Raw genomic sequence first — 27,320 nt, 5'->3', positions numbered from 1 at the left:
CCACGACCACCACAGTGACCCCGACTTCGACCCCCACCATCAGCACCACTACGGGCACCAAGACCACAACGCCCACCCCGACCACCACAACCACCACCACGGTGACCCGGACTTCGACCCCCACCATCAGCACCAGCATGGGCTCTACACCCGCAGGTAAGACCACCATCCCCAAAGCCAGGCCTGAGCCCTCCTTTCCTTCAAACTCTCAGTTCACCTTTCCTGCTTCCACAGAATCAACTACGCTTCTGACCAGCACGACAGCCATTGTGGAGATTTCCAGCACACTCTCTCCCTCTCCGCCAACCGAACCGAAGGGCACTACCACTGGGGGCACCTCAGCCTCCCCTCCGCCCTCGCCCGGGAGCAGCACTCCAGGCACGTAATGGGCACGGAGACTGTGTGCTTGTGGTGTGCTCAGGCCCCTTAGTCTAGGCGAACGAGCTTTCCTGCCAGGGAGCCGTACGGCTTCTCACATGTGAGGTGCTGCCCTCCGCGCTGCCCGGGGAGGGGGCTCCCCAGCGAGGGTCTGGCACGCCTCGCTTGCATGGCAGACTGGCCACTGAGCGTCGAGGGAGCTGCTGACCGTCAGGCTGTGTGTGAGCGGCAGAGCTGAGGGCTCCCCACTGCCCCCCTAAGGTGTCTTTCCACAGGCACAGCTGCCTGAGGTCCTTGTTCCTTGGTCCTTGGCAGAGTGATGGGCACCAGGGCAAAGCAGCCTAGGGAGGGGGCCCCACTGTGGCATGTGGGGCCAATGGGGAAAGGCGGCTGCCAGCCAGGTGCCCTAGGGACCCTCCTTCTGTCCGCCACTTGTGTCTGCACCTCCCACTAGGGCTTCGGAGGGCTGCTGGTCAGCACGATCTCAGCGGGACCGATGTTGTGACCATGGCTGCCGCCTCCCCGCAGGGGACCTAACACTGTGGAACGGGGGGCCCTGCTCTCCTTGCCCTCCCTCGAGGCTGAGAGCCAGGAGAGTGGACGACGGCCTTTCCTTGCCACGTGCCACGCCTCGAGCGGGTTTTTTGCAAGGAGGTGGCCTTTGCCGTCAGGCTCCTGTGGCCTCTCAGAGAGCGGTGCCATCAGCTCCGTCCTGAAATCTCCATTCCTCCAGGCCCGCAGACCTCTGGTCCCACCTCCTCGAAGACCACGCCTACCAGCGAGACCACCACCGGGCCCCCCTCGCCCACCCCGGGAACCCCCTCCACACCCACTCGTACGACTGCGTCCACGACCACCACAGGAACTCCCAGGCCACCCACGTCTTCCAGGCCCCCAACCGCCAGCACCACGACCTCCTATGTGCCCACCCCCACCCTGACTCCGATCTCCACCCCCAACGTCAGCGTGAGCACGGGCCCGGTCTGGTCCTCCAGTCAGGTCGGCTGCTGCGTTTTGAACGAAACATTCTTCGCACCAGGTACCCCAGCTTCTCACGCAGGCTCTCTGGTGACCGGCTGGTGGGGCTTTACCAGGGGTGAGGGGTCAGGCGTGAGTCAAAACCCGGAGCTCGTGGGGGAAGCTGGATGCTGGGTGTGGGCAGCTATCCCTGTGGTCAGCCCCCTTTGCTGCAGCCGTGTGTCAGGGACGTGGGGGTGGGTGGCCTCGTGGGGATGCTCCTGAACACCCCGGTAGCCAGCCCTGTCTGGACAGTGGGGGACCGGCCTCTCCCCCCGCAGGCGAGATGGTGTACAACGGCACGCACGGGGATACCTGCTACTATGCGAACTGCTCGGTGTCCTGCACCATCGAGATCTTCAACTGGTCATGCCCGTCCACACCCTCCCCGGCACCCACCCCTTCCAAGTCGACACCCATCTCAACACCCAAACCACCCACGCCCACAGCATTGAGCACAGTGGCCACCACCAAGCACCCTGGGTGCCCGGACTTTGATCCTCCCAGACAGGTCAGTGTGCCGTGGGCAGGTTTTTGTCCCCTTGCCACCAAGCACACGCACCGGGCCACCAGGCGTCTGGAGCCCAGGTGCTGCTTTTCCGCGGGTCACCCCAAGGCGCCACCGTCTCTGCTGCTGTACCACTGGCCTTCTGGGTGCAGGATCCGCTGGAGCCCCCGCGTCTCCCCCAGCCTCCCTTGCTGCGGGGAGCCGGCTGGCAGTGAGCTGCGTCCCGCACGGGGTGCCCGGCGGCTCGGCCTCCAGCGGGGGTGGGGGGGGTCCCGGCCGGTGCCCCTGATCCGCGCCCTCCCGCCGCAGGAGAATGAGAAGTGGTGGCTGTGTAACTGCACCATGGCGATCTGCAAGTACAACAACACCGTGGAGCTCGTGAAGGTGGAGTGCGAGGTCCCGCCCAAGCCCACCTGTGCCAATGGGCTCCAGCCCACGCTCGTCTATAGCCCCAACGAGTGCTGCCCGCACTGGGAGTGCGACTGTAGGTCCCCCCGAGGCGCGGGACCCTCGGTGGGGGGGTGGCTGCAGGGTCTGCGGCTCTCGGGTGCGGGGCCCGGGCTGGACGCCGTGGCTGCCCGCGGTGGGCTTCCTGCTCACTGCCCCTCCTCGGCAGAGGGTCCGGGGGCGGGAGGGGCTTGCCTGGGAGGGACGGCCACCCCTGCAGAATGGCGCTGCTCCCGGGGCTGGGGGAGCAGAGCTGGGCTCAGAGCCCAGGTCTTCTGGCTCCAAAGCGAGGCTCCGTCCCACAGAACGGGCTTGGACGCCCCGCGCGCCCCGGGAACCAGGGTTCCTGCTCGCAGTGCCCGTCCGGCCAGGGCTGCTGCCGGCTCCTGCCCCCAGTGCCGCCCGGGCCCGGGGCTCGGTGTGACTCAGCAGCGCACCCTCCACAGGCTACTGCGCGGGCTGGGGGGACCCGCACTATGTCACGTTCGACGGGCTGTACTACAGCTACCAAGGGAACTGCACGTACGTGCTCGTGGAGGAGGTGACCCCCAGGCTCGGCAACTTTGGCGTCTACATCGACAACTACCACTGTGACGTCAACGACCGGGTGTCCTGCCCCCGCACACTCGTGGTGCGCTACCAGTCCCAGGAGGTTCTCATCAAGACCCTGCAGATGAGGCCCATCAAGGTCCAGGTGCGCGGCCAGGTCGGGGACACCCACGCAGGCTGCGCCGTGTGTCCGCGCCCTTGCTCCATAGTGGACCGCGCTGTCCCCTGACCTCCCCGCTCATGTTCCACCACCAGCCTGAGCCCCAGGTCTCTGGGAGGAGTCCCCTTCCCGAGCACGGCGCTGGCCACACACTCGCGTGGGGCTGCTTGTGTCCTGGAGCCGGGAGCCACACCCTCAGCCCCGGCGTCTCCCGGGCCTCTGAGTGCAGTGTCCTTGTGACCTCCCCCCGGGGACTGGCCAGGACAAGTCTGGCGAGAGCGATGGAAACGAAGTGGGAAAGGGACCAGGGCAGGTGCCAGGGAGCCGGGGGACAGGCTGAGGTCCGCCCACTGGACGCACCGGCCTGAAAACAGGCAGGGGAGGGATGATCCCAGGTGCCCTGGGAGGAGGTCTCGGCTTGCCCCGACTCACCCCTGTCAGACCCACGAGGCTCTGTTTCCTGAGTGGCCAGGTTGAGGCCAGCTGAGGGTCCCCCACCTGCCCGCTGGCTGTCCTGACCCCGTGTCTGGTCACAGGTGCAGGTCAACAGGCAAGTCGTGGCCCTGCCCTACGTGAAGAATGAGCTGTACGTGTACCAGTCAGGCATCAACTACGTGGTGGAGATCTCCAAGCTGGGCGCCCTCATCACCTACAACGGACTTTCCTTCTCCATCACACTGCCCCACCGCCTGTTTGGCAACAACACCAAGGGCCAATGCGGTGAGCCCCTCGGCCCCCGAGGGCTCCTTCCCCCAGGAGGGCAGCTCGGAGGTGGGGCGCTGGGTGAGAGCTCCTGCCAGCTCCGCCGTGGTTCTCCCGCTCCCGGCTCGGGGCCCCCTGGGAAGAGGCCGATGGGAGTCTTGTCCCATCTGTGCCCTTGGCCCCGGCCTGATGGCCTCTGGGGGCCCCAGGCTGGAGAAGGGGAGGGTCCGGGGCCTGGTGTGTACGACGTGGGCTCCTTCCCCACACAGGCACGTGCACCAATGACACGGCGGACGACTGCATGCTGCCCAGCGGGGAGATCGTGTCCAACTGCGAGCTGGCGGCTGACCAGTGGGTGGTGAATGACCCCTCCAAGCCACACTGTCCCCACACCAGCGTCACCACCAAGCGTCCGGCCGTCACGCCACCAGGGGCCAGCACCACCTCCCGCAAGGACTGCGCCTCTCCTCTCTGCGAGCTCATCAGAGACAGGTGCCCCTGCTGGTCCCTTGCGAGCTGCGGGGTCAGGGTCTCAGGGAGCAGTGGCCTCTCGTGCTGCGCCCCCGTCTGCAAAGAGGAGCTGAGGCCCAGGGCTGAGCACGGGGCCAGGACGTCCGGGGCAGTCAGGGTGCCGTGGGCACGTACTGGGTGGCGGAGGGCCTAGGACCGGGACTTCTCACGTCTACGGGGCTGAGCTGCAGGCCGCAGGGAGAGCTCAGGGCTGGGATCCGGGAGAAAGCCCAGAGCGAGCGGCCATGAGAGCGAGGGCCTTGTCCCCAGAGCTGCGCGAGTTGAGTCTGGGGGACTCCCTGGGTTGCAGGCGGGGGTCCCGGCACCTGGCAGCCACCTAGCTTGGAGCCCCCCCACCCCCCGGGCCGGCCCCCCTTTCCTGAGGTCGCGCAGTCACTCCCTGGACACTGTCCTCCCACGGGCGCCCGTTTTGGGGGGATGCAAGCTGAGCCAGGCTCCAGGAGGGCCTCCGGGTGGAGGCGCTGGGTGGGTGGGGAGGGCCGGCCTGAGCATGACCTGCCCCTCCCCCACAGCTTGTTCGCCCCGTGCCACGCCGTGGTGCCCCCCAAGCACTACTACGAGGCCTGCGTGTTCGACAGCTGCTTTGTGCCGGGTTCGGGCCTGGAGTGTGCCAGCCTGCAGGCCTACGCCGCCCTCTGTGCCCAGGCCAACATCTGTGTCGACTGGAGGAACCACACCCACGGGGTCTGCTGTGCGTGTCCCCCCACCCCAGACCTGCGGCCCGTGGGCCCGACGGGTCTCCGGGCTTCCCTGGGTGCCGTGTCTGGCCTGAAGCTACGCGGAGGGGCGGGAGGGCCGGGTGGGCAGGGAGCGCACGCAGGCCTGGGCCTTGGGGCGGGAAGAAGGGCGGGCTGGGGGTGCCGGGGACCTGGGGCTCCAGCCACCTGGCTAGGCACCTGGGCACCTGTGTCCCAGCTCAGGGATGGCGTGGGGGGCTGAGGTGGGCAGCGCTGGGCGGCGCTGGGTGGCTGGTCGCCCTCGGCGGGCACAGGAGAGGCTGGGCAGGCCTGTCCCTCGCCAGGGGGCCCGCGGGCCCTCCCTCCAGACTCCGGCTCCTCTGATCCCCTCTCCCTCCCGCAGCGATGACGTGCCCGCCTCACAGGGAGTACCGGGCCTGCGGCCCTACAGATGAGCCCTCCTGCGAGTCTAGTGCAGCTGCTCTAAGGTGCGCAGGGAGAGCCAGCTCGCCCCACGGGCGTGCGTCAGGGTGGCAGACGCTGTTGGGGCGTCGTGATCCCGCGTGCCTGGCCCCTGCCTGTGCACACACCCATCTCGTGATGTCCTCCCCGCCAGGCCCATAGCGCAGAAGAATGCCCGCCTGGTGGAAGGCTGCTTCTGTCCTGAGGGCACCATGAACTACGCCCCAGGGTTCGACGTCTGCGTGGAGATGTGTGGTATGGCGCCTGCCACGTGGCTCGGCGAAGCCCCCCGGGTCCTGTGGCTCTGGGCTCCGCTAACGGACTTGTGTTCTCTCCCTCCCCAGGCTGCGTGGGACCTGACAACGTGCCCAGGAAGGTCGGCCCTTCCTCCCGGTGCTGGGATGGGACTCACCCGCACACCCGGAGTCTGGGGGCTAGGGCGGGTCGCACACAGGAACCTGGGAGTCTCAAACCCTGAGTCCTGTCGTTCAAGTCCTGGAAGGCTGAGCCAGCAGGGGTGTTCCCTGGGTGCCCCCTGGGTGCCCCCCACCCCCACCCATCTCCCACCTGCCTCTTCATCCCCCCTTCCTCCTTCCCTCTCTTTCTTTCCCTCCTTCTACCCATCCACGCCCTCACCTAGCCATCCTTTATCCCTTTGTCTGTCCAACTGTCCACCCACCCCTCGGTTGTCAGATGCTCTGTCCAAACCCAACATGACATCTTGGCCACGGCGGTGTTGTCCGTGTCTTCCACGTGTGGTGGATTCCTTAGTTCTATCCCATGAACCCCCCACACACGTGTGGCGATTTGCCGCGTGCCAGGCCCGTGGGGGTAAATGCTAGGAGTGGGTCATGGCTGTGGTGTCAGTGATGCAGCCCCGTGTGTGGGGAGGCAGGGAGGGCACAGGTGTCCCCCAGGACCCTCGGCACCATGCCCGCCATGGTGCCCCTCCCGGCTGAGTGCTGGTGCCTGGCGGGCGGCCCCAGCGCGTGCGGAGGGGGGTGAGGGGGCAGGCTCTGTGACCCCAGCCCGCCTCCTTTCTCCCCCCAGTTCGGAGAGCACTTTGAGTTCGACTGCAAGGACTGCGTGTGCCTGGAGGGCGGCCGCGGCATCATCTGCGAGCCCAAGGAGTGCCACCAGGAGCCGGTCACGTGCACGGAGGACGGCACCTACCCGCTCACCGAGGTCAACCCCGCCAACACCTGCTGTAACATCACGTCCTGCAGTAAGGGCTCCGGCGCCGTCCTCACCTCCCCACCGAGCGCGCGCCTCTGACCTGGGGGCCCGCGGGGGCTGGGCCAGCAGGGCGTGTCCCCCCGAGCTGCGTGTGGAAGGGGGCTGCAGCCTGCAGGCCCTGCCCTTCCTACCGCATTCTCCGTCCCCCGCAGAGTGCAACACCAGCTTGTGCCAGGGGAAGCCGCCCAAGTGCCCGCTGGGCTTTGACGTGAGCAGCGAGACCAGACCCGGGAAGTGCTGCCCGTCCTACTCTTGTGGTCAGTGGGGCCTGGCGGTCGGGGAGCCACAGGGGGTCGCCCCACATGGTACACACGCCCAGCCCAGGCCTGAGGTCCCGTGTGTCGGCTGCGGGGTCAGGCGGTCCCACCTGACCCCCGTCCCCATTCTCTTCCTCCAGTGCCCAAGGGGGTGTGCGTTCACGGGAATGCTGAGTACCAGGTGAGCCCCGGGTGGAGGGGTAGGCAGAGTGCCCGGGGGGGGGGGTGCCCGCCCTGGGACTTCCATGCTGTGTGTCGGGCCTGTGGACGACCCTCCTGCAGCAGGCGGGAGGCGTGGGCGGGGCCCGGCCTCACCGGCCTCCCTGGGCCCCCAGCCCGGGTCTCCAGTGTACTCCTCCAAGTGCGAGGACTGTGTCTGCACCAACCGCACGGACGGCGGCACACAGCTCAACGTCATCTCCTGCACCCGCGTGCCCTGCGACGACAACTGCAGCCCCGTAAGCCGCCCCCGCCCCTGATGGCCCCCGCCCGGCTCCCGGTGCCTCTCCTGCCCGCGCCGACCTGAGCGTGCGTGTCCCACAGGGCTTCGAGCTGGTGGACGTGCCCGGGCAGTGCTGCGGCAAGTGTCAGCAGACCCACTGCATCGTCAAGAGACCCGGCACGGAGACCATCATCCTGAAGGTGCGCGGGGAGCCCTGCCGGCTCGCAGCGCACACGTCCTGCCTCTCCACACGGGTGGGGGGCAGGGCCGACCCGGAGCCAGCGGCGGGGCCTGGGACCACTCCTGTGTCCCCAGCTGGCTCTCTGCTGGGTTGGGTGTGGCTTTGCAAGGGTCCTGGGGTGGCCATGACCAGGGACTACAGACGAGGGCTGGAAACACGGTGAGTGGCTGACTCTTGCCCCCTGCGGAGTCTGACGCCAAGATCAAGGGGGGGCCCTACTCCCGGCAAAGGCTTTGGGGGACCTTCCTGCCTCTGCAGCCTCTGGGGCTCCAGGCAGCCCTGGGTTTGTGGCCACATCCGTGCACTCTCTGCCCCCTGTCCCGTGGCCGCTGCTCTCTGCAAGGACACTGGTGGCTGGATTAAGGGCCGCCCGTGTCACCCACGATGGTCGGCTCTCCTGACCTCTAACGTCATCACATCTAGAAACACCTTTCTCTGCATGAGGGCCCATCAGCAGGTGCCGGCAGTGTGGGTGTGTGTGTGGACTGCAGGCTGGCAGTTGTCCCGGGGCCCCTCCTGGGTGTCCCCTGCCCAGGGGCTCGGGGCCCGCCGGCCGGGTGTCCTGCTGTCCCTCACCACACCGCCCTCTGCCCTGCAGCCTGGGGACATACGTCACGACCCCACCAACAACTGCACCTTCTTCAGCTGCATGAACGTTCACAACCAGCTCATCTCCTCCGTGTCTAACATCACCTGCCCTGACTTCGACCCCAGCATCTGCGTCCCAGTGAGTGGGGGTCCCCAGGGGCCGTCCGGTCCTTGTCCTTCCACACCCCGTGGCAGGAGGGGGCTGCTCACTGTTGGGGGGCGGTGCTGGGTCCTAGGCTCACTCTCCTTCCCTCCAGGGCTCCATCGCGTTCATGCCGAATGGATGCTGCCGGAAATGTGAGCGCCAGCTGCCGGGCGGGGTGGTCCGGCCGGGACCCTGGAGCGGGAGAGGCCGGGGGATGGCGTCTTTGCCTCTGTCCACTGGACGCTGAATTTGAGGGCGTCATCCGGGGTGCCCTGCGGGCTGGGGGGGGGCAGCCGAGGCCGGACGCGATTGGGGAGGGAGAAGCAGCCGTAGGGAGGAAGCCGTGGGCCCCTGAAGGTGTGGAGAACCCCTGCCCCGAGCTCCCCCAGACCCTCTCCCAGAGCTTCCGCCCCCTCCTGCCAGGCATCCCTCGGAATGAGACCAGGATCTTCTGTTCCACCGTCCCCGTGACCAAGGAAATTTCTCACTCCGGCTGCACCAAGAAAGTTGTGATGAACTCCTGCTCTGGGTCCTGCGGGACCTCCGTCAAGTGAGGCCCAGGCCCTGGGGGGGCGGGGGCGGGGCTCCCACGCCTGGGAGCGGCTCCTCACCGCGGCCCTCGCCCCCGCCTCAGGTACTCGGCCGAGGCCCAGGCCCTGGACCACCAGTGCTCCTGCTGCAAGGAGGGGCGCACCAGCCAGCGGGAGGTAGAGCTGAGCTGCCCGGACGGCAGCTCGCGGAAGCACAGCTACACCCACATCGAGAGCTGCTCCTGCCAGGACACCGTTTGCAGGCTCCCGCGGGCTCAGCGCAGGGCCCCCGGCCGCGAGTGGCGCGCCAGCCCCCGGGGCCTGCACCCGGGGAGGGACTGAGTGCGGTCCCGCCGTCCAGGACCCCCTGCCCTCCACCCGCCGCCCTCCCGCTGGCCTCTGAGCTCCCTCACCAAGCGGCCTCCTCTTGGTCGATATTTATTTTCTGAGTCTTTGTTCAGTTCTTCACTTTCCCAAATAAACTCGGGCAGACGCTGTGCCGGCGTGTTTCAGTGGGGGTCGGGCTCTGGGTGGCTGCGGTGGGGCGAGCGGGTAAGAAGGCCCGGGGGACAACCCCAGTGACCGCCTTCCCCAGGTCACCTGCGGAAGCCCTGTCCTGTCCTGCTCTTGGCACTTCGCACAGCCGGGGCAGAGCAGGTGGCCCCTCCGGGAGGACTTCCAGCTCTGACTGCACAAAAGGGCTGTCTGGTGTCTTATAGGCTCGGGGCGTGTGTGCACGTGTGACTCGAGTGGGAATGTGCACACGTTTGCATCTGTGTGAGGGGACCGTGCCTGGCCCTGGGTCTCTCTGCTGCGAAGAGCTTTGTTCTTGGTCCACGACCGGGGCAGCAAGCCAGCTCCGAGGCCGAGGCAGGCCTGGCGGGTCTCTCTTCCTGCTGGGCGTGCCCACAGGGCCACCAGCCCCTAGACCCCACTTGTGGAAGTTCAGGTTGTCTCTGTGGATGCCGGCGGGGAGCTGGCCTTGTGTGTGCCACCGCCTGGCCACCTGCCCGTGGGTATTTGGGAAGCGGTTGTGGGAGCTGAGCCACCAACATGGGAATTTTAAGGAAGGGGCTCCTCTGGTCCTTTTCCGACAGAGTGCCAGGCTGCTGGGCTGTCTGGGTGGCCGTGGAGAGAGCTGGACCTGAGCCAGAGCTCACAAGGTCGGGCGGGGGCCCGCTGTGTGTTCTGAGGGGGCAGACCCCCAGCCTGACCAGCAGGCAAGGGCATGGGGTGAAGTCACCTGCGAGTACCCCCAGAGCCTGAGGGGAGGCCCCCAGGGTGTCCCCCCACGAGTCCACTGCAGTTTACCTTGACCGAATGGAGGCTCTCCGAGAGGCTGGTGCCCACGGTGGGCTCTGCGATGCTGGGGGCCAGTGAGGGCTTGCACTGGGGAGACCGGAGCCCCCTGGGACCCGGGGGACAGCCCAAGGCCCTCCTGGCCTGGGGGTGGGACCCAGAAGCCCTGGCACAGCTCCCTCTGGTGATGGCAGGAGCCTGCATTGTCCCTGGCCAAGACTTGTGGACTTTCCAGGGGGTTGGTGGCCTGGACTGGCCTGCAGCCGCCAAGTGACCTCCTGGAGCAGGTTTGCTAAGGGCACGGGGTGGGGGCTCCCAGGCTCTGCTGCATGGCCGCATGGGGGCTCTGGGAGCGTCAGAACCAGCCTTTCTGTAAAGTGGTCGTCGGTCATTGTGTCTCCCCTGCGGCCTGCACCTGTTCCAAGGTCCCCGCCCCCAGCCCCGGGGCCTCCAGGGCCTTGAGCTCCCGCAGCTCCCGGAGTGTGGTGTGTTCCGTGGACGCGGAGCCGGGCTCCTGGCCTGTCCTGGCGGTGGGTCACTTCTGCCCTGCCTGGCTGAGCCCCTCCAGCCGGACCACCTACAGGACAAGAACGGGGTGGGGCTCTTGGCCTGCCTCCGGTTGGGAGGATGGTCAGCCTCGGGCCAGCATCCTCATCCACCTCCTGGCTCTCCAGCTGTGAGGCGGGGGCTCTGGGCGACCAGTGGTGGGCAAGGGGCAGCCGGGTAGGCACTCCCCGGAGGGACGCGTGGACGCTGTGTGCCCTGCGCGGCAGTCTGGCCCTGCCCGAGCCCGTGGGTTGGGGGAGCTCTTCGCGTCTTACAGGATGCCGATGCCCCTTCCGCTCCCTCTGTGTCTGTGAGGGCCCTGCTGGGGATGCCCTCTGCCCAGGGGCAAGCGCCTTGGCCATGCCCGCCCAGCCCTCTCTCTGCTGCTTCCCGGCCTCGGCTCTCCGGCAGAGGGTCTCCGAGCCTGCTCTGTGGGGGCCCTGCACTGCTCCAGGCCTGGTTTCCAGCCAGGGAGGGGTCCGTGTGGAGACCCCAGTGTGGAGGCCACCCTCACCCCGCCGTGGGCCCTCCTCCTGTGCCCTGACAGCCTGGGTACCACTGGAGATGCGGCTCTGTGCCCTGCCTCTCGCAGCCTTTGGGTGCAGCAGACCACAGGGGCCCGGCCTCAGATGTGCTCGATCTCGTGTGTGGGGGATCCAGCCTGGTGCCCTTCTGTCAAGCTGGGGCTTCTCAGTGAGGGCTCAGCAGAGCAGGGGCCCCAGGTCTCCCAGACCCTCGCCCTGCCGGCCCAGCCAGGACGCTCTTTTTGGGGTCCTCTGCCCAGAACCAGATGGGCAGGTGCTGGAGCGTCCTCTTCAGAGGAGGAGGGTGGGTGCAGGGGAAGGGGGGGTGAGAGGCAGTGAGGGAGGGGCTCCGGTCCTGTCCGGCTCTTCTCTCTTCCTCATCCGGCCCATGTCCCTGAGCTGCGGTGTCCTGGTGGGGATGCAGGACCTGGATCAAGGGCCAGGTGGCAGCTGCTCCTGCTGTAAGCTCAGACGCTGGGCCACGCGGTCGCTGCTGCCGCCTGAGGTGCTCTGGGGACAGGGGCCAGGCCACCCAGGGCTTGACGTGGTATCCAGAGGATAGGGGCTGTCTTGGACACACTGGCCTACGTTTCTGTCCACACGCATCCCCTAGATTAGATGCGTGCCTCACTGTGCTGCTGCGCCCGGTTCTGGGGGAGGCTACCGCGTCCCGAGGGGCAGGAGCAATCACGCTCTCAGCAGGCGGGCCTCACGGGCCTGGTGCGGCCTCCAGAGGTCTGTGCCGCTCAGACTCCAGCTACGCCCCAGCCTTGGTCTGCTGAGGGCCTGGGACGCCCTCCCAGGCCCTCCCCTCCCAGTGGGATCGTGACCATGACCACAAATGGACAGTGGCCAGCCTGCTGCCCACCAGGCCTCCCGGGGGCTCATTCTTCACCACAGAGGGAGGTGGCCCCTGCCCGGCCCCAGAGCGCAAAGGGGCTCTGGGGCCACCCTGTTGGGACTCGATGTCCAGCCAGACGCTGGTGCTCCTCCTGGGCTCTGCCAGGCACCACGGGTGAGGGGACCCCGGGGTCCCACCGTCCCGCCCTCAGTCATGGGGCCTCCGTGGAAAGAACCTACCTTGAGCAGCGCTTCCTTGAGCAGGAGGCAGGGCGGGGGACGGAGGCGCTGCCCCTCCCAGCTGCCGCCCCACGTCCCTCTCCAGGGGGAGCGTCCGTCTGGAGTCAGAGCCGGTTGGCTGTCGGAGTGGTGAACACGGGCTTGTGCCGGCGCCGGGCGACCCACGACCGGGCGGGTCCTGCTGAGGGGTCCGGAGTAGACACAGCACAGAGGCAGAGGGCGGAGCCATGGTTTCCTGGGATGGGGGCCTGGGGCAGGGACCGGCCGCGGGGTGGCGTGGACACGCTCCGTGGTGGGCACGGGACGGCACGGCTGACATTTACCAGACAGCTGTCACCGAGGTGGCTTATGGCCGGTGAATCCTACTTCCAGACCAGAGGAGTCTGACCGTTGCCCAAATCGGCCAAGGCTGTTCGCTACCTTCTGACGGTTCAAGCACTCAGGCTGGGGAGGGTTTGCTGTGTACCGAGCTCCCCCCGCACCGTATGTCCCAACGATCCCGAGCAAGTGGGGTTTTCTCAGGATCCAAGGACACTCCTGGCCGCGTGTGCCAGCCGGGAGGCGCAGTGCCGTGGGGGAGCGGCAGGGGGAGCTGGCGGCTCGCGTCAACGGGCAGCGTCGCACCCGCAGGCTCAGGAGAAACCCGTGGGCCTCCGAGGGGACCTGAGCGGCGTCGGACAAGAAGCGGCCGGTCTCCAGCGTGGGGACCTGGAGCGCTTTCTCTCCCGATGGACATGTGGGTGGAGCGGGAACCCCCTTGTGGCCGGTGGATCTGTCGGTGCTTCTCGGGCACCGCGCGGTCACGGTCCTCGCGGCGTGCTCCAGTCACTCCCAGGAGGGAGCACAGGAGGCTGCGGCACTGCCGGACTCTCGCGGGCTGCCCCACGCCATGACGACGCGGGAGGGAGGAGCGGGTGCCCGCCGAACCGAGAGCCGGCCGCGCGGTTTCCGCACATCCCAGGCACTTCACGGGGACAGGCGGGGCCGGGGCCGGGGGAGCGCACGCCCGCTCACGCCTTGTGCCAAGGGCAGAACCACTGGGTCAGTGTGGCAAGCCGGTGGGGTCGACCCTCACCTTCACTTCACAGAGGGCGAGCTGGCGGGAACGGGAGTGTGGCCTTGGATCACGCCCTGTGGCCAGCGTGGTCCCCCCTGTCCTGCTCCTCCTGGGCACCCTCCCCGCGTGGTCGGCGGGAGCTCAGGCCTGTCCACCTCTGCTCTCACTTGTCAGTCAGCTTATTTGCGGGGGCCCCAGAGAGGCGGCGGGCTCCTCCCGGCGGCCCGAGCTGGTCACTGGGCTGTCCCCGGGCCAGTGCGGCTTCACTGCACTTTGCCTGTCTGGGCTCAGCGAGCTCTCCAGCCACTGTCCACTGTCCTGCACGGCTGCGAGGCGCTCCTGGCCTGCCCACGACAGAGACGGGCTTTGCCACTGCTCTGCAAGGTGAGCAGTGGTCTATGGGGCCGCCATGCCCCCTCTCTGCCCCTCGTCCCTGAGCTCCGGCCAGCCCCCTCCCCGGGGAGCCTGGACGCCCCCGCTTCTGCAGCCTGGACCCCAGCTGCCTGCCCCTCTCCACTGCCTGAGCTGCCCCCTACTGCTGGCAGAGTTGACTCCCACCATTGCTTGAGGACCCCAGAGGGACCTGGACCCATGCTGAGAACCTGGGGGGTGACCCCTGCAGTGAGTGTGGGCCCCGCTGTGACCCCACTTAGTGCTGCTGGCCAAGACCCTCCTGGGGAAGGGTGCCAGACAGGGCTTCCGGCACAGGCAGCCCATACCAGGACACCGGTGTTCACCGTGGCCTCCTGTGTGAAAGCAGCGCCCAAACGAGACGACACCCCACAGAGCAGGTCCCTCCCTTCTGAGGCCTTTTGTCTTTTCCTGCTGGGGTAGTACCCCCGTAACTGCCCCATTGTTGTTCCTCTTCATGAAATTAAAAAATTCTGATTGTGGTAAAATATATAAAAAATGTACCATCTTCACGGTCTCTAAGCCCACGGCTCAGGGGCACGAAGCACATTCACACTGTTGTGCGGCCGTCCCAGCATCCGTGTCCAGAACTTTCCATCCTCCCAAATGGAGACCCTGTCCCCAGGAGATACTGACACCCATCTGCCCCCTGGCACCCACTGTCTACTCTCCGTCCCCTGAGACACTGACCCCATCCCTCCCCTGGCTCCTGGCGCCCACCGTCCACTGTCTGTACCTGCGAATCTGGAGACTCTAGGGACCCCATCTGGGGGGATCCTGCAGTATTTGTCCCTCTGTGTCATATTCACTCTGCATCCCGTCCCCCAGGTCCATCCAGCTGTGGCCGGTGTCAGCATGTCCCTCCGTGTTCAAGCTGAGGGACAGTCCGGCATGTGGATGGACCACGTGGGCTTGTCGGAAGCCCCTTTTCAGTTGTTTGGGGGATCCCAGAGTCTTAGGGAGGAAGGAGTGACAAGCCCAGGCTCTCAGGCCCACCTTGACGTGTCCCCTTGAGCAGACCCCCCGGCTGGGCCCTTGCTGGAGCCGGGCTGGGCAGCTGTGGGAGCCTCTGACCCAGCCGCGTGCAGGAGGTTGGGAGGAGCAAATGCCGGGGTGTCTGGCCCATGGCCCTGGCTGGTTATTGCCATTATGACCCCAATACACATCTTTACCCTCGGCCCACGGGCACTGCTGCCGACCGCCGACCTCCACAGCTGGGAGCCTGGCCGGGATGAGGCTGGGAGAAGTGGTGGGCCCTCACTGGCCTTCGTCTCCACGGCCTCCTGCTGCCTCCCCCCAACTCAGCTGCCCCCCAGCAAAGCAGCCTCAGGCTCTGTCTCTCCGCCCTTCTGCATCTCTGTGTGTCTGTCTCCTAGACCAGTCCCCACGTTGGTGCTAACCAGCGAGTGCGTCATCAGGTGGGGTTTCATTAAAATCCATCAATCTCAGAACTGAACGGGGCGGCCTGGCCAGGCCCCGTGTGCAAACAGGAAGCACCGTGTGGACGGCCCCACGGTTCAGGGGGTGGGGCTGGACAGCCCCCAGCAAGCCCCAGCTCTGGGACCATCCCTCCCAGCTGCGCCAACACGTCCTCACCCAGGGTCCCTTCCGAGTGCAAGGGGACAGTGGCCCGGCCTGGCTGGGGTGTCAGGGAGACAGGGCAGGGGGCTTCGGGGACCACTGTGGCCTCATCCCTGCTGCCCGGCACAGGCCCGGCCCACGGGGTGACTCGTCAAGAGGAGTGCAAGTGGCCATGGGAGGGGCCCGGAGGCAGCGGCTTGGGGGTGCCGCTCAGTGTGACCTGCTGGGGGTTGGGGGCTGTGCTGGCTCCATCCTAGGTCTGGCTCGGTTGGGGCTGGGGGCCCTGCAGGTCCGGCTCCTGCCTGGGATGCTGGGGATGCCGGCGGCTCGTTCCACCCGTGGCAGCCCCGTGGGTCATATGACAGGGGCGTGGGGAGGGTCGGACGCGTGGAAACCGCGCTCCCCAGAGTCTCCACCGGATCCCGGGGCGTGGCAGGGGTGGCAGCTGGGGGCTCCGTAGGAAGGGCTGTGTGGCCCGTTCTCCACCATCCTGGGCCCGCACCTTGGGGCGTCTGTCCTCTGCCCTGGCACCGAGGGCAGCTAGGAACCTGTGTGGCATGGCCTGACCTTGGCCTGTCCCCGCCAATGCCACCCCTTGCGGGCAGTGGGGGCCGGGGCAGAGCGAACCCTGTGCGTTCTGGGGGCGGTGGCCCTGCTGGGGAGGGACAGTGGCCCGCAGGCTCTGCCCCTCCACATTGCCCCAGATGGCCGCAAGCTGGGCACAGGGGCAAGCCGGGGCTGTCCCTCCGACGGACCTCCTGGCCTCAGCTGAGCAGGCGAGGCAGGGCTGCTCGGGCCCCAAACACCGTGTGACCTGACATCTGGGGCCCTTGCCTCTGTTTGACCTGCCAGCACCTCCTCACCATTCCTTCCAGGCCCCAGGCGCAGCCAGGGCTGGACGAAGGCCGGGCGGGGCAGACCACACGCTCCTCACTGCTCACGTAAACCTGAAGCCTTGCTCTGGTGACCCCAGGCTTCCCTGTCCTGCAACACGACGGAGAGGGCCAGCGAGGTCCTGCCCTCCCCGGGCCGCTCCTGTGAGCCTGGTCATGGGGGCCCTGGAAAGGGTGGGTGCGAGGTCTGCAGGTGGACCAGTGGCCTCCCCTCTGCCTCACCGGTGCCCCGAAGGGAGTTCTGTTTTGAGCGCCCCACATAGCGGTCATTAAACAGCAAAGGGATGGTCTCCAGCCCAGTGGGCCGGCGTGGGTGGCTGTTGGGATCCCCTGGGGGTGGCAGGACAAGGTGCCTGAGCCCAGTATCCCGCGGTCCAGTGCCCTGCACGGGGGCTGCCTGGGGCGGCAGCGGTCTGAGACTCTGTGCTGACTGTTCTGGTCACCACCTGTGTGACTACTATTTGCCATCCTGTCCCCTGAGCTGTGAGGTCCAGGGGCGGGGCCACCCCCTGCCTGTCCCTTGTCCTCCTGGGCCTCGTCTGGGACGTGCTCTGCCGGGCAGCCCAGCCCCAGGGATGGTGCGTGGAGGCATTCTGGCCATTGGGGAAACCTAGCTCTGGGCCTCGGGCTTCTGCCCACTGGGCCCGACCTGCCAGCAGGGGCGAGAGCCCAGGCCTTGATGTCGGCCCTGGGGCATCGTGCGGGGGGGTCCTTCAGAAGGGGGTATCTGGAAACGCTCGGTCCAGCTGTTGGCCCCCAGCGCCCTAGCCCCTTCATGACTGAGGCCTGAGCAGTGGCTGCTGGGACACTGGTCAGCCTCTGATGGCCCAAGGCTCAGTCGCAGCTGAGTCATGTTTCCCCTCCTTCCCGCAAGGACCTGGCCTCTCCAACCCCGGGGCATGTCCCTGAAGGCACAGATGAACCAGGCCTTTGTTTTCCCAGGGAGGAGGGGACCAGAGACCGTATTTTCCGACGTGACTTTTGCTGTCCTGGTGCCAAGTACATGGCTAACAGGCCTGTGAACCCTGCGGGGCCGCAGCCCATGACTCAGGCTTCCCCAGGGAACCCGGAACCGCTGTGCCCTGCACCCGTGGAGATCCTGGATTAGCCCCGGGGCCGGAGCCCTCGGCTCTGTCGTCCTGCGCTGTCATCAAACGCCCGCTAATCCACCACAACCCGCAGCAAAGGCCACGGTTGGGGCCCGGCCTCCCGGAGGCAGGCCCCCTCTGCCGAGAGCACCTGCTCAGGTGGCTCCCCAGGAAGCCCCCCGGTGGGTCAAGGGCTCCGGGCAGAACGAGCGCTTCCCTGGGCACAGCGGTGCCTGCGGCATGGTCCAGTTCAACCCGTGTTTGCTGAACGGGAGAAGGAGGGTGGTCCCACCCACGGTCGCCTGGACGCGTGTCTGCCGAGCCCCCAGGTCCCCAGGCCTCTCGATCTGCAGCCCCACACGGTCCTGTCCTCTCGTGTGGACGGCGGCCGGTATGAGTCATGTGCCGAGCAGAGCGGGTGCTTTCCGTGCCTGCACCCTCTGCCTCAGTCAGAGGGGATGGGGAGGCCGGGCTTTCCCTTTCTCTCCCTCTCTCTCTTAATTGAGGCAAAAACCACTTAACAAAAACTTTACCAGCTTGACGGTTTTTAAGTGTGGACTCAGCAGCACTAAGTCCCCGCGGAGCGCCCAGGAGGGAGGCAGGAGGGGTGCAAAGGGCTGACTTTCTGGGCCGAGCAGGTGCGCGTGGTCCGTGAGGCTGCCCCAGGGACAGGGACAGGCCCATGCAGTAGGCCTGCGGCCCCATGGGGTGGAGCCCTTCAGAACACACTGCGTCCACCCAGCTCAGGCCCAGCAATTGGGGCCTGGAATTTGGCCTCAAGTCTCCCGAGGACTCTCTGGGGTCAGGGTCCCCCCTGCTCCCAGCGCTGACCCAAATCTGCCCTTTCACACTGCCAGTGCGTGTTAGTCTGTCCCCAAGCCCCAGCGCGCTCCAGAGGGCGGAGACCCACCGACGCTGTGGGACAGATGCAGAGGAAGGAATGAAGGAGTCCAGGGAGGCCAGGAGAGAAGAATGGTCCAATGAGGGCCCCGTGGCCTCCTCAGTCCACAGCCAGCCAGGGAACTTGGGGTGTGCTGGCCAGGGTGACACAGGCCCCTCCTGGCACTGCCTGCGGTAGACAGAGGCCGGCTGCGCTGGTGGGCGGTGGGGGTGGGTGGAACGCGGGCGTGACCTTCCTGTACCCGTCCGCTTGGGGGACACCGCACCCCACCACACCCCATCAAGTCAGCTTGGTCAGTGCGGTCCCCTGGGGCAGGCAGGATGGGAGGTGCCAGGCACCCAGCTCCCCCAGGCCAGAAAGGCCAGCAGGCTTTGCCCCCAACTGTGCTGAGTACCAGCGGCAGCCTCTGTGTGCGGGCACTGCTCCATGGGCGCACCGGCTCTCCCAGATGGGGGGACGCTGGGGACGCCCCAATCTGGACCCTGCACTGAGTCGACCCGCCGGGGGAGACCCCCCCCCCCCCGGGAGGACCCAGCCGCACTTGAGGGCAACATCCAGCAGTGTGGCGTATACAGTGTCCCACCAGGGGCCTGACCCGCCGGGTCCCCAGCATGTGGGACAATGCCCAGGGGCAAAGTCGCTGGCCGGCGGGCCTCTGTGGAGCGTTTGCTCTTTGACACGCTCTGGGTCGGCGACAGAATGTGTCTTGTTCAGCCCAATTACTTTTGCGTTCGTGGAGTAAATCCCTGAGGGGCAGTGGTCACCTGCTGCAGGGAGCCGGGCCTTTCTCTGGACACAGAGGGAGCAACAGACACCGTCCCATTCGGTGGGGGGAGCAAGGGTGGGCGGGGCTGTGGGGAGCACCACCTGTGGGGTGAGGGGTGTCTCTGTGTGTAGATGCACCGGCCTGGGAGTCCTGGTGCTTGAGGACATCAGGGCGGGGATGAGGGGCTGGTCTCGTGTGCCCCTCAGGAAGCGGGCTGTGGGGGCGGCGGGCTGCTCCCGGGGTGGTTGGCCCAGCCTCACAGCCAGTGCTTCCAGGGCCTGAGGGAGGGGACAGGGCTGTGGTCCCAGAGTGGCCCAAATGTCACCTCACAGTGCCCACTGTGCCGGTCACTTCTCGTTGGCCCCTTCTCTGCTCTCAAGCAGCTTGCAGGGTGCGGGCATGCCGGCCTCACTCCCTGATGGTTTCCCCGGGACCCGCCCCCCTTCAGCTCCCACCTTGGAACCACTTCCTGCACCCACCAACCTGCTGTACCCCACAGGACAGGGAGCAGCTCTCACTCTCCGCACATCCTTTACCCTGGCAGACAGCTCTGGGCAGGGATCTCATTTCCTCCCTCTGCGTGCCCAGTGTCCAGTCCCGGGGAGGAGTCCGGGGTCACGAGGCACCTGCCCCAGTGCTCTCAGTATCCAGCCAGAGAATGGCACCCAGCAAATGTCCCCCGGCCCTCCTGCCCCCTGCCCACAGCTGCATGTGGAAAAGGGGTCAAGGGACTTGGTCCTGGTTGCAAGACTGGTCTGTGTCCAGCCATCCAGGAAGGGGGTTAGAGGTCCTGACATTTTCCTGCCACATATGGGCATCCCTGCCAGCCTAGGGCCTGGCCACTTCCATGGATGGAGGTCCCTCCTGGCCCAGCTGTCCTTTAGGTGGGCATGGCTCCAAGGTACCCCCCACTGGGAAGGGGGAGGGGACCTGCTGGACAGTTGCGCTGGGGCAGCAGAGTGAGCCCCTTCCTGTTCCCCTGTCATAGCCTGGTGTGGGCTTCTCTTGGGTATGGCCTGGATGACCTGGCAGATAAGCAGATTAAAGCTGTGTGCACCCCAGTGCGTGAAATTGGCCTTATCGGGCCCAGGATGTTGTCTTAGGTGGAGCTGGCAGGCCCGGGTGGGGTGGGCGTGCCCAGGCCACCAACGGGCAGCGCGGCTCACCCCCACCCCATGGCCTTGGGCGGCTAACCCTCCGATGCTGGGGCTTTAGGCTGAGACCTCCCCAGAGCACCCAGGAGCCCCTTCCTCCTCCCACATCTTCACTCCCTGACCATGCCCGTTCTGAATCTTTGCCCCCAGGATGCCTGCCCACTTCCAGCCCCATGTCTACCTATAAGTCATACTCTGCGTCCGAGCCTAGCTGGGACACCCCCATGAGACCCGCCTCACTCCCCTGCAGCAGTGAAGTCTTGGAGTCTATCCTCTACCTCCTGTTCCCCTTTCCTGTGTCTGCAGATAGGGGATGGGGTTCTGAGGTCAAGCTCCCAGACTGGGCCCTCAGGCTGAGCCCCAGGAATGCCCATGCCTCCTGAGAACTTGCTCCAGCCTCTGCCACACTGGGAGACTGGGCCTGGGGCCCCAAGGCTGGTCCAGAGCCAGGGTGACATCTGCAGCTGGGGAGAGGAAAGCAGACACCCCTTTGTCTGCAGCCCTGGCTTCTGCCTGAGGGTCTCAGGGGGTCAAAAGCCAGGTGGGCTGAGAAGCCTGTAGTCTAGACGGGTCCCAGCCCCAGGAGTGGGGGAGGGACCTGGACAAAGATGCAGAAGCTCTCAGAGCAAGCTCCCCGTGTCTCTGAGACCTCTGGGAGCCTGCTGAAGGGCCAAAAGAGGGATAGCCAGGGCCATGGTCCTGGGCTCAGGCTGGGGATCTACCCTACCATCCTCCTCCCACAGTGAGGCCCCAGAAGACCCACCTGGATGGGGCCAATTCTCAGGGACTGCCCTGTGGCTTCCATTCTAAGGGCCATGTTAGACCCACCCTTCCCTACCCTTGTCACATGCACCTAGAGCCACAGCCCAGTGTCAGCCTGTTCTCCCTGCCCCTAACTAGCATCAGACCTTCTCCGGTGTGGGTCCCACCTGCAGGGCTTGAGTGAAGAGGCTGGGCCTGTGGGGAAGATGTGGTCACGTCAGATGTTGTCACTGACTGATAACCTACCTGACTCGTGAGTCTGGGAATGATTTGAACCCATGGCCCTTAGGAGTAGGGACATACCAGAGGTCAGGAGAAGCCATCTCAAAGCAAGCAAGCAACGAACAAGTCAAACCACCTAAAGTGGAAAGATTCATTACTATTACAACAAACATTTCCCTTGGGAAGTGGGGGGGCATAGTTTTGGAGAAAAAATAAAAAGGAAAATGAAGTATATTTTAGGTAATATTAATTCAAGAAACATTGACTCAGTGAAGCAAAAAGTGAAAGATGGATGAGAAAGGTAATAGACTGAGATGAGAGAGGGTGACCATCAGGCAGGTGTATGAAGGAAATAGAAAGATACAGGGAGAGCGGGTATCTCTGGCAAAACCAGTACGGAGCAGGATGACGGTGCACAGCATTGAACAAGTAGTGCAGACGATGTCAAAAGTTCTTTAGAATAAAGAAGAAAAGGATGACAGGATGAACTGGCGTGTGGTCAGTGTTTTTGGAACAGGTCATATCAGACTAGCACGCCTGCCAGTAAGGATTATACACTTGGGACAGAAGATAAAATATGACAGTTTTAAGTATGGGGAGCAACTAAGAGCAGATGGCAACCAGATGGGTACTGCCCTTGAGAAAGAGAAGTCAAAGAGGAATGGTCCACATTTTGCTGGCTTCCCCCAGAAGAACAGCCCCGAGTTGCAAGCACTCTGGGCAGAGCTCAAGGAAAATGCAGCTTGCTCATGGGACTCAGGAGTCTCAGGTCCAAGCTCAAGGTTGCTGAGAGACTGAAAGTTAGGAAGGAAGGTACAGAAACAAGGCAGCCACAGGTTATTGGTTGAATTCTTAAACATGGCACATAGTCAGGAGCAACTCTAGCAGCACATTGGAAAGAAACAGTGGAAGGCCGACAGAGGCAAGAGTCTGGAGTTGAAGTCGGCCACCTTTGAGACACCTGATGAATGGCTTGCACTTCCCATTAAAACTCCATCAGCACTGCATCTGGGGTAAGGACAGGAGCTGTGGCTTGGAGTCACTGAAACCCGACACAAAACTGAACGATGTCCAGATAATAGAGCCTAAAGCGTCTTCCCTAAGATTACCAATCCACTAATAATTTGCCTCCTGCTAGCACCAAACAATGCTCTTACAATGAAGATGACAGAATCTAAGTCTCTGCCATGTGTCACACACGAGGTGAGAAGCACACGGCATGAGAGTGTGACCCACAGCCGAGATGAAGAGAACCCCACAGAGATCATGTTTTGAAATTAGAACACAAATTTTTAAAAGCCATTATGAGGATGTGAAGTAACTTCCGAGGAACATGGATATAATGGAAGGAAAAGAGTTGAGGAAGTTCAGGAGAGATGCAGAAACTCTGGAAAATGACCAAGTGGAAACCCTAAAACTGAAAAAAATCTGAAATAAACTAGTCATGTAATGGCTATGAATGAGTCGTCATTAACAGAAGATAGGGTAGTGCACAGGGAAGAATCAACACGCTTGGAGGAGGTGAGTAGAAATTATCTACACTGAGGAATAAAGACGAAATGCTTGTTCTAAAAAGTCTCAGTGACCCGAGATAATGTCAAAAGTTAAGTTGATTGTAGAGAAGAGAGGAAAAAGGGGATAGAAAACATATTTGAAGGAAAAAAATGGCCAAATGTTTTCTAATTTGACTAAAAATTAAGGATCTTAGATCCAAGGAGCAAACCCTAAGAAGAATAAATTAAAAAAATCACATCTATGAACATGATAGTCAATGTGCTAAAAAAAAAAAAGTAGAAGAAAATCTTTAAAGTGGCCAGGAGAAAAGATACATATAGCATACAGAGGAAACAAATAATAAAGTGGTAGATATAAATCCAATAATATAAAAATTTACAGTAAATGTAAGTGGACGAAACTCTCCCATTAAAAAGGCAATTATTTTCAGATTGGATACAAAAAAGCATGGGCCAACCGTAATCCGCCGGTAAGAGACACATTGTAAACATATGTATGCAGAGAGGTTAAAAGTGAAAGGATGGGAGCGTGTATGCCTGTGATTGAGAATCACAAGGAAGCCCAAGTGGCTACATTACCATCAGACACAGGAGACTCTGAGACAAAGACTATTACCAGAGATAAAAAGGGTCATTTTACAATGCTAAAGTGCCAGTTCACAGGAAAGCATGACAATGTTAACTATGTATATGCCTAATGACAAAGGTTCAAAACACACCAAGTAAAAATTGACAAAATTTAAGGGAAAAACAGATACATCCATCAGATTTGGAGAATTTAACCCCTTCCCCCCCTCAGTAATTGGTAAAGCAAATAAACAAAAATTCAGTAAGGCTGGCAAAGATCTGAAAGACACCATGGGCGGACTTGACCTATAGTGTTTTAAATCTACCCAGGAGTCCCCAATACATGTCCTTTACATGTCCATGTGGACCATTCATCAAGATCTCGAGAACACCACCAGGCTATAAAACAGCTCAATGAGCTTCCAAGGACTGAAACCATTACAGTATGCCTACTCACCAAACTAGAAATTAACTGAAAACCAGTAACAATAAGACAGCGAGGAAGTATTTGAAAATCAAACGACATAGTGAGGTCTAAATCACTTAAAGATCAAAGATGTCACTATAGACCTAACAGAAACTGTAATATGTGGGTAAATATAAATGAAAAAAATGTTTCTTACTTTCTTTAAAGAACTAGTAGATCTTTATTTTTTAATTTTTAATTTTTTAAAAAGATTTTTATTTATTTATTTGACAGACAGAGATCACAAGTAGGCAGACAGTCAGGCAGAGAGAGAGGAGGAAGCAACTCTCTGCTGTGCAGAGAGCCCAATGCGGGACTCGATCCCAGGACCCTGAGACCATGACCTGAGCTGAAGGCACAGGCTTTAATGCACTGAGCCACCCAGGTGCCCAAAAGGACTAGTAGATCTTTAATTTAAACAATTAATTATAGGAGTTTATGACACATGTGGTAGTTAAATATATAACACTAATAACATTGAGGAGGGAGGGTAAATGAAATCATCCTGTTCTTTTTTTTTTTTTTAAGATTTTTATTTATTTGGCAGAAAGAGTGAGAGAGAGAGAGAGAGAACACAAGTGGGGCAGAGGGAGAGGGAGAAGCAGGCTCCCTGCTCGGCGGCTGAGCAGGGAGCCCGACGTGGGGCTCCATGCCAGGATCCTGGGATCATAACCTGAGCCAGAGGCTGATGTGTCACCGATTGAGCCCCTCAGGGGGCTCAGATGCCAGCCCAGCAGCTGCCCGACTGCAGGAGCAAAATGTGAAGGCTGAGAGGGGCCAGCCTCCCACTCCCGCCAGGCTGCCGGGGGGCGTCCCACCTTACGGCTGGAGGTCCGGCAGAGTCAGGGCGGGAAGATGAGCCCGTCCCCCCGGGCTAAGGGAGCAGTGCCCATGCAGCCCTGCCCCTCCCAGCCAGGGACGCATCAGTGGACAGATGAGAGGACATTGTCCAAGGAAGGAGCAGAGAGCCGCTCCCCAGAAGAGGGCCCCTAAAAGCTGTGAACTATGTGAACGGAGCACGGATGAAACCAAAGGGACACTTACACAAATTGACAATTCCTTGTGGAGACGCCACACACCCCTTCCCACAGTGGATAGAAGAGCTGGTCAGGAAGTTAACAAGGATGTGGAGGAACTTAATCTCGTGGGCCAGCAGGACCTGACCGGAGCTTAGCCAACAGCAGCAGAGCGCACACGCCCCCCGGGCGCCCACAGGGCGTGGACCGAGGTGGGCCACATCCTGGTCACGGAACAAAGCTCTGCACCTGGACATGATGGAAACCGAACCGGGCAGGGTTTGTCTCTGACGACAGAGTTTGGAGCCGGCAACGGAGAGTTAACCAGGAACCCCCAAGCACTCAGAAACGCAGTCTAAATAATCCACGGGCCGGGAGGGAGAGTCGGGGGAGCACAATGACACACTGAGCTGCGTGAAAACGAAAACACCACGTGTCAGAAACGGACACAGGGGCGGGGGGGCGGGCAGAGAGGCCTGGACACAGAGCCGTGCACAGGGCCACCCTGTCTGTGCCTGATGTACGGGCAGAGCCAGTGGCGCAGGCACACCCGCCATCGGGTTGGACGCATGGGAGCCTCCTGTCCCCTGACTGGGGCACTTGTGTCCCCCAGGAAAGCCAGGGCAGGGCCCCTCATGGGCAGAGCAGAGAGTGGAGAGTGAGGTGCTGGCTGGCCGCTCACAGAGGGGAACGGGGTGACACCTGTCCGCCCGGGGCTGCGGCTTGTGGGGAACGGGGTGGATGCTCTAAGTGGCCCATTGTCTCTGCCTGTCAAGCTGCCTTGGCTCCAGGGCCACAGGGACAGGGCTTCCCTGCCCTGCCTGAGCCTCTGAGCCGGGTGGGGTGGGGGATTCTGCAGCCCATCAAGGTCCCCCAGTGCCTGCTCTCCCTGCCTCTGTGCGGCCTCGGCCTCGGGTCCAGGGTCAGAGGCTGTGTCTGGCCTTGGGAGTAGAGAGGCCAGATGGGCCGGTGCGGGGGGTCTCTGTTGCCCCCAGGGCTCCTGAGAGCTCCTGGGGTTTGTCAGGGAGGCGGTCAGGGCCCCCCCAGCGCTGCTCCCGGGACGCCTCCGCCGTGCTTCAGCTCTCTGGCTGGGGGATGTGTTTCGGGAGGAAGCCGCAGCCCCACTGTCCCCGTGGTGATTTCCTTCTGCATCTCGCCATCACCTCTTTACAAATCCCGGTCCCCTGGGCCGCGAGGGTCTCTCTCCCAGGGTCACTGCCTGGCTGCCTGGGCCCCTGGCTCCTGCGTCCCTGGTCCCGCCAGAGGAAGACAGTGCTGTCCCCGCCCCCCAGGAGCCAGGCAGAGGGAGGTGGGGTGTCACTGTCCAGATGCGGTGCAGGGTGGGGGTCCGGGGGGGCAGTGACCCCGAGCACGTGTGTGCAGAGTGCCTGCGCTATTTGCCCGCACGGAATTCCTCAGAGACTCCGGGTGTGCCTGAGTGTCGGCACGCCCCTGCTTTGCTGTGTGCGAGCCCTGGGCATGAGAGCTCGTGGCGCTGGTGCCCGCCAGCCCTGCGAGCCTCGGGGACGCCGGCCCAGCCCCCTGCCTCAGCTCCCTTCACGCTGTGGCCTTTGTGGACTTACCTGGAGACCTGGCTGCTTTATTGGTGTTTTATGGGAACCTGGGAATTGGTAGGAGCAGAAGCCCCTCTGGCTAGGAGGGCTGGATGGGGCTGAGGGCGGGAGGACCCCCGGGGGCCGCCCGTAGGCGCCAAAGAGTTTGCTGCCAAACGCCTCCTTTTAGGTCCGCAGGGTCCGCCTAACCGTTTACAGTCATCGTCTCCAGGCGGGGTTTCACTTAAAAGTTTTTCCAATTAAAAAAAAACTGTGGTAAAATACATGTAACAAAATGCCATGTGTCTCCAGAAGCTTCTATCCTCCCAAGAATCCATTCCCTGAGACACCGACCCCCGTCCCTCCCCTGGCCCCGGCGCCCACCGTCCACTCTCCGTCCCTGTGAATCTGAAGACTCTAGGGACCCCAGCTGGGTGGGATCCTGCAGTATTTGTCCCTGTGTCTGGCCTGTTTCACTCCGCATCACGTCCCCCAGGTCCATCAGCTGTGGCTGGTGTCAGTGTGTCCTTCCGTGTTCAGGCCGAGGGACAGGCTGGTGTGTGGACAGACCAGGTGTATCTGAGCGTCCATGGATGGATGCGGGGCTGCTTCTGCGTTTCCACTGTTGTGAGTAACGCCGCTCCGAATGTGGGGACGCATGTGTCCCCTGACCCTGCTTCCAGTTCTCTGAGGCTATACCCGGAGGTGACGTTGTAATTGTTGCAAATAGGACTTTATGCCGTGATAAAGACCTTTCAGGTTTGCTGGGAGTATTAGACGGACCTTGCACCCCTGCACCCCTGCCGTGAGGCTGCCCCATGGTCCACATGCCATGGGAGCCACAGGGAGGGTGGGAGGAGGATGGCACATTCTGTCCCCCCTTGGGCAGGCCCCAGCGCCCGGGGACGGGGGACAGGGGAGGGGTAGAGTGTGAGCCTCCCCTGACCCCGGAATACAAATGTGCTCACCTTCGGGGAACCCCCCTACCAGTGGACAGTGGCCTCCCCCACTGTCACAGACCCTTGGGGCTACGGGGGCAGGGGTGGGGCC

At 63.2% G+C, this 27,320-nt stretch overlaps 1 protein-coding gene across 1 annotated transcript in view; it reads left to right on the top strand.

The window, feature by feature from the left end:
* The window catches only part of MUC2 (mucin 2, oligomeric mucus/gel-forming), a 26,243-nt gene extending 17,031 nt beyond the window's left edge, over positions 1 to 9,212 (top strand). The window contains exons 30-48 of the mRNA XM_032879097.1: positions 1,226 to 1,417; positions 1,677 to 1,906; positions 2,213 to 2,387; positions 2,797 to 3,044; positions 3,596 to 3,779; positions 4,031 to 4,253; positions 4,805 to 4,983; positions 5,373 to 5,457; positions 5,586 to 5,686; positions 5,776 to 5,807; positions 6,482 to 6,656; positions 6,820 to 6,924; positions 7,065 to 7,105; positions 7,260 to 7,382; positions 7,468 to 7,566; positions 8,206 to 8,334; positions 8,453 to 8,492; positions 8,764 to 8,890; positions 8,975 to 9,212. Coding sequence (XP_032734988.1) covers positions 1,226 to 1,417; positions 1,677 to 1,906; positions 2,213 to 2,387; positions 2,797 to 3,044; positions 3,596 to 3,779; positions 4,031 to 4,253; positions 4,805 to 4,983; positions 5,373 to 5,457; positions 5,586 to 5,686; positions 5,776 to 5,807; positions 6,482 to 6,656; positions 6,820 to 6,924; positions 7,065 to 7,105; positions 7,260 to 7,382; positions 7,468 to 7,566; positions 8,206 to 8,334; positions 8,453 to 8,492; positions 8,764 to 8,890; positions 8,975 to 9,212 — 2,726 coding nt within the window. The remainder of the gene's footprint in view (positions 1 to 1,225; positions 1,418 to 1,676; positions 1,907 to 2,212; positions 2,388 to 2,796; positions 3,045 to 3,595; positions 3,780 to 4,030; positions 4,254 to 4,804; positions 4,984 to 5,372; positions 5,458 to 5,585; positions 5,687 to 5,775; positions 5,808 to 6,481; positions 6,657 to 6,819; positions 6,925 to 7,064; positions 7,106 to 7,259; positions 7,383 to 7,467; positions 7,567 to 8,205; positions 8,335 to 8,452; positions 8,493 to 8,763; positions 8,891 to 8,974) is intronic.
* Positions 9,213 to 27,320: the final 18,108 nt, after the last annotated feature.

The sequence above is a fragment of the Lontra canadensis genome, unplaced genomic scaffold (assembly GCF_010015895.1).
Source record: "Lontra canadensis isolate GAN:19392208 unplaced genomic scaffold, GSC_riverotter_1.0 scaffold66, whole genome shotgun sequence".
NCBI classification, from domain to species: Eukaryota; Metazoa; Chordata; class Mammalia; order Carnivora; family Mustelidae; genus Lontra; species Lontra canadensis.
This window is presented reverse-complemented; position numbering and strand designations above follow the sequence as displayed.